The sequence below is a fragment of the Bidens hawaiensis genome, unplaced genomic scaffold (genome assembly GCF_021521415.1).
Source record: "Bidens hawaiensis isolate Kalapana, Puna unplaced genomic scaffold, B.hawaiensis_p1.1 tig00015194_1, whole genome shotgun sequence".
Taxonomy (NCBI): domain Eukaryota; kingdom Viridiplantae; phylum Streptophyta; class Magnoliopsida; order Asterales; family Asteraceae; genus Bidens; species Bidens hawaiensis.
Window position 1 is genome coordinate 122,887 of NW_027492349.1, and position 11,803 is coordinate 134,689.

General features: G+C 38.8%; 1 protein-coding gene and 1 non-coding gene across 2 annotated transcripts; one reads left to right on the plus strand and one right to left on the minus strand.

The window, feature by feature from the left end:
* Positions 1 to 2,715: 2,715 nt before the first annotated feature.
* TRNAM-CAU (transfer RNA methionine (anticodon CAU)) lies at positions 2,716 to 2,788 on the minus strand. Its single transcript has one exon. It is a non-coding gene; the product is annotated as a tRNA-Met (tRNA).
* A 7,531-nt stretch (positions 2,789 to 10,319) lies between these two features.
* On the plus strand, positions 10,320 to 10,804 carry LOC143548539 (F-box protein SKIP19-like). Its single transcript, XM_077039668.1, has 2 exons — positions 10,320 to 10,379; positions 10,445 to 10,804. The coding sequence occupies exons 1-2, from the start codon at positions 10,320 to 10,322 to the stop codon at positions 10,802 to 10,804; spliced, it is 420 nt and encodes a 139-aa protein (XP_076895783.1).
* The last annotated feature ends 999 nt before the right edge of the window (positions 10,805 to 11,803 follow it).

Sequence of the window (11,803 nt, forward strand, 5' to 3'; positions counted from 1 at the left end):
CTTTACGGCTTTACCTATTAATTTAGTAACCAAATCTAGAAACAGCATTAACCGATCACTTTTATCATGACAATTTCATCAAAGTAACTAACTAGTAACTACTAGTGCTAATTGCTTAGAAATATTCCATTTCTGTTTTGAGTAGGCAATTTCAAAGTAACTAAAACCACAAAACTTGGGTGATAAACTGAATGCTGAACCAAAGGATGCTTATGAAGTTAAATCCGTACCTATTACAGCCATACTATGAGTCGAACTTCAACTGAGACACCTATCTTATTTTATTGAAAAGATAGGATCAAAAGGTACCTCACATATTTCTCCCTGGAAATTGACCTATATAATTCAAATCCTGCACTGCACAAAAATGGTTATCCTGAAAAAAAGAACTATTACCTAATATAAGGGCCCGGTAATTGGGCTTTCGAAAAATCATTTAAGGGCCACACAGAAATACACTTCTTAAACAAACAAAACTTACAAGGAGACGGTGTCCTGTAAGGCAAGTCAACGTCCTTCTCTCCCGAGGTTCGAAATGTGGAGGTACCTTTACCGTCACCTGCTAGCTCTGTCCGCCACGGGTTAGCGACATAAAGTGCGAATAAAGGTTCATCGGGACATTTTCTTCAACAACTAAAGCCCTTATTATCCCCGCAGAGCCTCCAAAGGAAGTAAAGACTACAAGTCCCTAAGGAAGTTCCTTGCCCACTTCTTGGCATCTGCCTTGATTATGTTTCATGTCCGCGAATCGTATTCATGTCCGACCCCCTTCTCTGTTGGCGAATCGACTTCAGCTCCTGTACTTCTTTCCTTAGGGCCGTCTAAAAAGTATTAAGTTCTTTAAAGATCTTCGGCTCCTTTTGAAGCGGAGAAAGGGTGAAAGCTAATAATCACTTTTTTCCATAACTTACTTGGAAAAGGGAAACTCATGCCTTTCCTTAATCAGTTACTTGCCTCCTTCTGCTACTAGTGATTCAATTCCAAAGATGGAGGAAGTGTTACCCAGCGTCGAAGTGAAGTTCCTTGTCTCAGCGTCCTTCTTCCTATTGGAAGGGCCCCATTACTTTGGCAAAGAAGGCCCTACCTCAGACATTCAATCAACCGGTTTAGACAAAAAGTAGGGCAAGTCATCAGGTATCGAACTAGGGCATCGTCTCTTGGGCTTTTGAATGGCTACCGCCTAATGTGTCATTTGACCTCAGTCATTCCAGGCAAAAGGATCCGTTCCTGGACTTCGGTTAGGGCAAGAAGGCTACGGTTAAAAACCACCGACATGTCAAGATCAAAATTCGAAAGGTAGATCATTTCCGTAACGCTTTCGCAGAAAGGTTCGGTCTTTAATCTATATCAATAGCAAACCAACCGAATGCCTTTAAGGGGGAGTACTGCTTATGGCTTTGTACAGGTAAAAGGCAGTATTCCAGTCATGGGGGCTAAGCTTGTCATAATGTACCGAATTGGGTATTTCAGGGGATGGTGAGTCATCTAAGGGATTTGGCATTTGAACAAGAACCTTTGAGCATTTCCCAATCAATAGGAGTTTGATTTATGAGTCCAAATGAGCTCGTGAAAATAGGAACTCGTCTTTCCGCCCTGGTCCCGCGAAATAAGTAAGACTTCAAAAGTCCAATGGAAATAGAATAGGTGCCAGTATCCCTAGGCTTGTAGGTATGAGTTCGGATGTAGGCTGTTCTCTAGCCATAGAGAACAGTCGTCTCAGGAATCGTTTAGAGTGTTAGCAGATTTCCTTAGCGAAAAAAAGGGGAAGTCACTTGTCTCTTCGATTGACTTTCATTCAATATCCCATTCCCGCTGCATCGGCTGGTCAAAGATCACCCCAAAATTGATTCAAAAGCTTGCGGTTGGCATGGCAGTGTGAGGTGCTCGTCGATCTCTCCGAACCGTTATACCCCAAGCCACGGCGAAACAGCCCAAGCGCAAGCAAGCTTGGCCGCCCAGCGTCCTCAAATCATTCAATGTCATCAGCTGAGAATGTAGATCAGTCATCAATAAGTAAGGCCTAGAGAGCTCTCTATCTTTCCCCAAATTCCGACTAGCGCGGTTCTTTTTCTTTCTAGGTCATGCGAAGGGAAGATCGGATTGAACGGCTAGCGAACTCCGGCAAGAAAACGACGAAATAGCTCATAGCCCGGGTTACTTCTCTTACTTATTCTTTATGGGATCCCCCTTGGCCCCCTTTGGTCTGAAATAGCCGTACGCACTCTGGAGGAATCCTATCTTTTTGTTGAGTGGAAGTAGGAATGGAGTGGCTCATGCCAGACCGGAGAGATCATACTTATCGGCTAGCTCAATCGCAAATCGGGCATCCCCATGATATATTCAGCCAGCTTGTTAGCTCAGCCTCTTGCAGACCCTCGGGACTTGACATAAATTCTTATAGGATTCCATTTCGTCTCCACAAAAAAGTTAGCCTGTCTGCCTACAAGGCCCAATCGAAGCAGATTGTCCCCGACCTTAAGGGTGCCGGATAGCGCCCCTTCACCTGCAAAAGGATCCGTTACCGGAGTGCTGCGCTTCTCAGGGCCGTCTGAGTCAGAGCAACCCCGCCGGGGCGATCCAGTTACCCGGAATTTGAACTATTATTCTACAAGCAACCGTACTAGCTTCGTTACAGACTTGATACTGAACAGTTCACCATCCGAACATTAGCTAGCTGGCAACACAACTTTTACCACCCAAAAAAAGATCTCAATTAGGCGGGGACAGGATTCGAACCTGTAGTCTTCAGATCATGAGTCTGACGAGTTGACCATTCCTCCACCCCGCTGAATCCTTTCCAAAAAGTACTTCGATCTGAAGGTGTGTTAAGCATATAGTCATTGTGGTTACAGACGGGTTCTGTTTCTGATTAGACTAAGAACCTTCAGTCTAAGAAACCTGCTTAGCTTCTCCCCCCCCCTGCCATGTATTGGCTCTCTTTCCGCTGATAGAGCAGTTTGCTAGTTTACATTCCTCTATCTGAATCTCTAACACTAACAGGCTACAATCACCAACTTCATCACTGCCTTCTTGTTACACTTAGATTTTGTTCCCACCCCAGCTCTAAGTTCACTATTTCAGAGCTCTATCCCTTTCTTTCTCCGGGTCTATCCTCTCACCCGGAAGGTGGCTAACTCCTTGGTCTTACGAGCCGCTTACGCTAACTCAAGCAGGTACCGGGAGGGACATCTTAGGCAGTAGAATCGAGCGGTGCCGTTCAGTGACTACATACGAGTTTATGAATCAATTCAATTTCCTCTTCTATTGTAGCGATACGAACTCAGAAGCAATAGTAAAAGAAGCTATCATCTCATGGGAGTCAGATGATTGTCTGGACTGGTTCTTTTGAGGGAGGCCTATAAATTGCACGGGTCCAACCTTGATTGATTGATTCTTTTAAAACTAGCTCCTGTAACCAATCTCACCATTAGCATTTTAACCATTCTAATGGAAACTCAATTCTGTGGATTAAAGCCCTTCTTTAAAGAAGTCCTCTAACTAGATCAGCTAAGTAGGTAGCTTCGCTCAATTGATTCTATAACTCACCATAGCAAGGTAAGCTGCTCTGTCTGAGTCGTTACTAACAACCGAGAAGCCAGTCTCTCAGCTGATAGCTCATCGGATCATGCAGCTCCTGATCTGGTCATAGAAAGAAGGAAGTCCGAACTCAAAGCCAGTGTCTGAGCCAGCTGTCCTTAGTAGACTGGAAGCCAGATAAGGAAGTCTGGTCTAGCTCTCGAAAGTGGAAGGCAGAAAATAAAAAAAAGGATAGCTGAAAGTGGGGAAAGTAGGGCTGGATCTTATTCTGGAAAGGACACATAAAAGGAAAATATGACCTCTCTAACGCTGGTTCACACAAACCAATGGCCTACAACCACCGATTAAGAACATGAAACGTGTAGCTCAACAGGGATTAGAATCAATAGAAACATCTACATCACATAAGGATGCATCATTGTATATATTTCTTGTCATATGACAGCAATTTACAATCTTCATCAAACTTGAAAATAGTCTTCAGTAATCAGTAAATACAATATACACATAATCTGTACTGTATGCCCACAGATCTAGGAAAGCCTAAGAAATACTTCCGGATCCATTCTTTTTCTTCTAGAATAATCTGGTAAATAAATTCCATCATGCCATAATAATAGCATGGCCTTTAACAAGTATCCAGAACTAGGACCAAAGATTCTTTTGTACCAATTGCACCAATTGGCATCATATTGTTGCTCCATTGAATATTTAAAGAAGTAGACAGTAGACACAACTTGCTACTCTTTCTCCACTATAATGCTGATGTCACAAATAACCTCCAAATCATATATATAGTTATAAGAATTGCCATCTTAGCAAAAGATTGTGGTAATATCAACATAATAATAACAATCAAGGCTGTTGCTCAGATAGATCAGAAGTTCCTGCAATGTTATCTCATCCATGATTAAGAAAATAAGACAAGACTGAACTCCAAACAGCTGTCTGTTAAGTGAAGATCCAACTGCTGACTACAGACTACAGCCAACCAGATATGCATAAATGACTAAAATAGGTTATGGTGACTGCGCGTCCAGTGCCCTATTGGGAGCTATCTGAAGTTACAGATCCCATGAAGATACTAATTCATACCACTTGCAGCGCAGAAAACTTGTTTTAAGAGAGGGTTTTGATTCATAACACTCACATCCTAGCCCTGATCATATGCATCTACTATACAAGAGCTTAATTTTTCTCATCTAAATAAAAATCAAATTATCTTATCTGTAAGTCAGACTCAGATACAAACTTATGGTCAAAGAGTCTTTAGCTACTAAATAAATTATCTTAGTAACTTTTCTCAATGCGAGGGGATGCATTTGTGAACTTTTAAGTCATGTCATTCGCAATGTGTAAAGAGAAAATAGATCAATAAGAACAGGAAAGTTGAATGAAACAAAGAAAAGAAGCATAAGTTGAAATATTGGAGATTTAGTATTAAGAATCTAAAAGCAACCCGAATCAATGACTGTATAATAATATTACAGAAAGCTTAAGCCAGTGGTACTAATCATCATTTGATGCAACCTAGTTTTATGTACCTATAGGACACTCCTAACTATAATAAATGTCAACTCAACTTCCAAAGAACTTAAAGTTCACATCTTCACAAATCTGAGGCAATTACAATTTCCCATTTCTCCTTTTCGGAGCGTACATCCAGTTGAAAAAAAACACAAAATAATAGAAAACTCTTCTCTTTGACCATAGAACAGCACGCCACTTCTCCAGTAAAAAGCAGCGAGTACTATAATGTTCCAATCTTCATCTAAAATGGGGATGAGCAATATGATATGATGTGAGCTGCAACCTACTCTCAACAATAGGTTTCATATAACTAACAGAAAACGTTTTCGAAACCGTTTTTATACAACCAACCCTTCTGTTTAATCTGATCGCATTTTTTAAAAGCAAGAGCCACTGCTGCAAAAAAAGGATATATCACACTTGGGGGAGTGCGGGTTAGAAAATGAAGACGTAGAGCTACACTACAAACCCGAAAACAGGAACCAATTTAATTGGAAACAAGGTAGAAAAGCTTATTCGTGTAATGAAAAAGGTTACACTTTCTATGTTAGTTCATCTTCTTAATAACTAAAAAAAAACTCACTTATATACATGCCTAAAAGCTAAAAAGCAGGACAAAATAACCTAACAAACAAACGAAAAGATAATTTTAACTCCTGATAAATAATTCATTAACATACATGATTACCACATAACGGAATATCCTAAAAAAGATTCGGGAAACGGTAATAAAACTGACCAAGAAATATGTCAAATAGTTTTTCACAGATCAGACGATTGTGAATGATAAAACAGAAACAGAAACATCCCAAAACTCGAACTATTGGGCAAGACAGAGTACGTCTTACGTTTTTCAAACTAGACATAACATTTCAAATCTTTAACTTGTTTCCCTTTTCTTTTTCACCTTAAAGATTCAAAACTTCCAACCGAAAACACACCGGATTTGTTAATATTGTGTCGAATGGTTAAGTACATGATGCATACATCTGAGTGCAGATGTCTATCAATTATTAATGCTTCACAACTACTAACCTTTATTATTTATTTATTATTTTTCTTATTATGGCTTTATTATTATTATTCCATTCCATTCCATTCCATTTAACCCCACATTTCTATCTTCCATCAATCAAATAATCAAAATAATTGTTTTCTAAGTTAAAATACCATCTGATATTATAAGATCAAAAGGATCCATCAGCTGCAGTAACATACCATATCAAAAAAAAAAAAGGTAAACAAAATTGATTGATCCTCCTCTCAATCGCCTCATAGATTAACTTTTTGTTCATCGCATATAGATCCAATTCTTCTTTTAAGATATAATAATAATAATAATAATAATAATAATAATATGTCTTACAGCCTGTGTCGGTACAGTCCGAAAAGAATTACAGCATAAAACGCCAACAATCGGATATAATTAGCATCGGATTGAACCGATTAAATAAAAAAAAAGGATGAATATGATCGGGAAGAGATCGATGATCGTACCGGTGGTGAAAGATCGACGACAAAGGGATTTAGGGGGGTTTCTTTGCGTACGGAAGTGTGTTGTTGATTGAGTTCGGTGGTTGGTTACCAATTATATATATACACATAACGTTCTGTTCTGTTCCGTTCCGTTCCGTTACGTTCCTACCAAAAAGTTAACTTATTCAGGATCCGACCCGGTTTTATACACATCCAGAATAATAATATTCAATACTATGCTACGTTATAACCCGTGTGACTAGGGGTGTGTAGAATTAGGGTTGGACCAAAAAAACCCGACAGCGGATCAACCCTGATTTTATACATATGGCTTCGGTCCTTTATTTCTGTTCCAGTCGGGTTCGGGTATCTGACCCCGAAGAAACTTACAAACCCGAATAATCGATAGTTCATTGAGACATTTCATCAAATACATGGAGGGCATACCGAACCAAACAGTAAATTAAGCTTATATCGATGAATTAAGCATCAAAATTGAACAATTATATCATGCTATTCAATATAATCTGAAGATTTGTGTACCTAATTGAACATATACTTCAAAATCACAATGAAAATGTTAATCGATCATGAAGAAAATTGCAATAAAAATGTGAAAATTTACTCGTTTGATAGTAAATTACTCTGTAAATCATTCAGAAGATGCATTTGAAACGCATGCACATCATTTGTTGCGGTTCAAACCGTATAATTTTCTTCAATTTAGACCAACTGGAGCGAAAATTTCCGGTCTCAGTTCAATTGCAGAATCTGAACCAACCATTGCTAGAACCGAACAAGATTGTCTCCAAGTGGTCCAGCTTCGGTCTTCATAATCCACACATCTCGGTTATCAGGTCGGGTCGGGTTTCTCTCGGTTCGGGTCGAGTTTTGGACTTTGCACACCCCTACGTGTGATACACGGGTGATTAAAAAATAGATAACAAAAAAAAATGAATAAGTCTACCTTCAAATCCTGGCATCAATATCATAAAAAATTTAAAATTCAGAAAGTTAAATCATAGATCTAATCAAAATTTTAAAATGAATCTATAATATATATAAAAGAAAAGCAAAAAATCCTATGTGTCGCGATGTGGTCGCTTTCCCTTTTTATGGAAGCCACCAGATTTCTTGATTTTTAAATAGAGTCCTCTCATTGATTTAACTCAAATTTATGGGTATGGGTCTCACCAAACCCAGATAACTCTTAAACGGGTTATAACATCTCATTAAATTAAAAAATAATCTCATCAAATATTTGATATGAAAATCCTATAAAATAGGAATATACTAAAAATTAATATCCTATTTTATTTTAAAAAAGATATTATTTATAATTAAGAAACAATTTTATAATAAAGAAAATAAACGGGTAATGGGTATCACAAAACCCGGATAGCTTTTAAACCAGATTATAACATATCATTTATTTGTGAAACCATTTCATCTCAAACCTCAAGTATATTAATTATTAACTTTCTTATAATAAATAAAATTAAAATCCAAATATAAATATATAAATATTAAAAATGAATAATGTAAAACAACCGCTGTAATACGGGGGATAAAATCTAGTTAGCAATAAATTCTAGAAGTTAAATGTGATTTTATTTAATTTTGAGCTATTTTATTATCAAGAAATTATGAGAATGCATGTTATTAATGGAAAAAATTATTTAATTCAATTTTGAATTATTTTATTATCAAAAAATTACAAGAATGCGTGCTATTTATGAAAAGAATTATTGTTTTAATATAGATATAGATATAGATGTAATACATCACCAAGGATTGCCGATATACACACGTCAATGAGGGGCCCGACGTGGAAAGTGAGGGGGCAACCCTCACGCGAGGGGTCACGCAGGACCCGCTCCCCCCCCCCCCAACTTAAAATGGTTGCGCATGACCGGAGGCCATTGACCAACGTCTGTATCGTCATTCCCACCTTTTCTTCCTTTTTTGACCGTTGGCAACAGTCCAAATTAAAAAAATAATAAATTTTTTTATATTATAAGTATATACAAGATTACATACCCATTTCGCAAGCCATTTTATACAAATCTATTTTAACCAAGACAATATAACTTCAATCCGAAAATTCAAAACGAATAATTCTTCTTCGTCCGACGATATGAATTTTTTTCTTCATGCAACGGAGTTTACGGTCGAACATGTTTTATTTGGTGACGACCAAGCATCGCCTCCACTCACGAAAAGCTCGGTTGAATCGAGATCGTAAAGGTGCACACGACCGTTTGGTAGCTGACTACTTTGCCAATGTCTTGATAAGGTAGTTTACTTTAAAATTTATTCAATGAGACGTGTATGCGTGCGTCCTTAGGTGTCCTTAACTACCTAGTCATTTGGCACATAATATCCTTACAAATCCTAAAAAACATTAATTTCATCTCAAACCTTACAAATATCCTTACCTTTTTTAATTTTCACTTTACCACCTACCCATTACACAGAATATGTATATAATTGTTTTTTACTTTAGGGCTTAGGCCCACCTTTTCATAAGAGCACCTCTTCTAAGGACAATACCCTCCAATGCTAAGAGCATCAAAGGGCCTCCAAGGATTTATCTTCTAAGGGCACATTGAAAATAGTTTTAAGCTAACAGGTATACACCCTCAACACTCTTTCTCTCACTCACCACGTCATATTTCCTCTTATCATTCAACATCAACCTTCAACACCCTTCATTCAAGGGTATATACCATTCTCCTCATTCTCCACTTTCTATTTTGTATTATTTAATACAAGTTTTATATATATTTAAAATATATCTTTAAAACTATAATATTTATAAAATAAATTAAAAAAGTGAAAATGATTAAATTAATTAAAAAATACAAATTATAAAACCGAAAACTGTGTTACCTCTGGGATGGGGTTAAAGTTTGGATCCATTTTGAGTTGTATAGAAATTTTGGAGAAAAGAATGTAGAAGAGGAGTGTGTTTTTGTAGAAGAAATAAGAGTGTTTTTGTATAAGAGAGGGTTTAAATGATTCATAAAAAAGGTGTTTTTTTTAAATGTAGCCATTAAAAGGCCGGCCCCATCACCATTGGATGAATGAGTCGCATGACAATGCTCATTCATCTCAGGTCACACATTACCGAAAAAAGAGGGGGGGGGGGGGTTCCAAAGGTCTCAAGGGATGATGTGGTAGCCACGTAGCACTGATATATATCCATCAGCCTTATTAATTTGCTATTGCTTTTGTTCACAAGATCGGTACTTGTTCTAAAAATATAGACTTAGAATAAAAATATTAACTAACTTTTTAAACTTTTATGATGCCGACTTTCTTTGTGTTTAAGTCACCGCACTCTTCAAGATGGGAGAGTTTAGTTGCCCCACTATGGCCTGACTATGTCATCTTAATCGGGCCCATACTCACTTTAGAGTTGGCTTGGGCGTTCCCTCGGGAGACCATACCGCCGGCTGACACTTGACAGTCGTTGTACCGCTACAAGAGCTGAAATCTTTTGCGTAACACATGGTGATAAGACGAAAACCCGGGTGGGCTCGAGGTTCGAACTAACAATCTCACAAGACCTAGCTCAAATCCTCCATTGTCATAATTCACCAAAAGGGACATAATGAGAATCGAACTTGGGTCCCATCGGATAAGGACGACGAATATTAGTCATATGTTGGTAATGTTTTTTATTTGTATGTTTTTTATTTTTATTTATATTTTAATTTTAGTATTGCTATATTATTATTATTTAATTTTTATTAAATTGTGTTTGGGCTTCGATGGCGCCCATCAAAGAGGGGCATTATAGGTTTGGGCTTCGATGCCCCCCATCAGAGAGGGTATTAATATTGCTATATTAATATGTTGCATTAATTTAATGCAACATATTCTTTTGTTTGTACAGGCTAAAGTGATGATGCCATCCACAATAAATCTGAAGCAAGAAGAAAGGAACTGGTTGGATCTTCCATATGATGTAATGGCCAATGTACTTAACAGGATTGGTATGGTTGACATTATTGAGAATGCGGAGAAAGTGTGCACTGCTTGGCTTAAAATCTGCAAGGATTCTGCTTTGTGGAAGGTCATCGATATGAACGACTTATTAAGATTAGTTACAAATTGCTCAGCTACTGATATTTGTAGGCTTGCTGTCGATAGAAGTCAAGGCCAATTGGTTGATATCACTCTTGCGTATGCTTATGATGTTACTCTTTTGGAGTATGTTTCTGAGAGGTATGTGAGACTCAGACTACTGGGATAGATGTTACTGTATTTATATTCATGGTATCATCCTTAAGATCCTAACCCTACAGCCGCCATCCTCCCCTTGCCGGCCTGCTTCTTCTTACACCAGTCTTCTTCTCCTTCTCTCAGCAACTAATGATGGCCACGCAGATCCACCCAGCCATCACCGTCACAAATATAAGGAATTTTATTCCGATAACCCTCGACAACGCCAGCGCTCAATACGTTACGTGGTCAGAGCTTTTCCGAATTCTTTGTACCGCATACCAGGTAGCACACCACCTTCAGCCACGAGTTACATTATCTTCTTCCACATTGACCCCGGCTTCATCCGACAAAGTCTAGTCCCAAACCGAAGAAGATTGGAACCGTATCAACGCCATTGTTTTACAATGGATATACGGTACCATATCCATCGATCTTATTCAAACCGTAATGAAGAGAAATACCACTGCCTATGACGCCTGGACCGCGTTAGAGAATTTGTTCCAGGATAATAAGAGCGCTCGGGCTTTGCACCTTCAATCTAAACTCAACAATACGCGTCTAGAATCATTCAAAGACATGGCATCGTATTGTCAAGAAGTGAAGATTTTGGCTGATCAGCTTTCAAGCGTGGATGTTCCACTCTCATAGACTCAATTGGTGCTTCAGGTTCTTGGGGGTCTCACCGATCAATATCGCACCATAGCCACCGTCATCCGCTCCACCAACCCTCTACCGGACTTTAATGGTACCCGCTCGCAACTTTGTCAAGAAGAAATAGAGATTGCAGCTTGTGCGTTTCATGCTGCACAAACTGCAGGTGCCGCCCTGCAGGCCTCGGCCAAAGCGGATACAACAACAGACAACCCACCAAATTCCCGGACCGATTACTCTACTGACCGGACTTCCTCTGCCGATAGGGGCCAGGGACGGAACCGCGGGCGCGGTCGTGGTCGGGGACGCCACAATTATGGACGGGGCGGGGGGGAACATCATATCAGCAATACACTCCATGGGGTCCTTTGCTCGC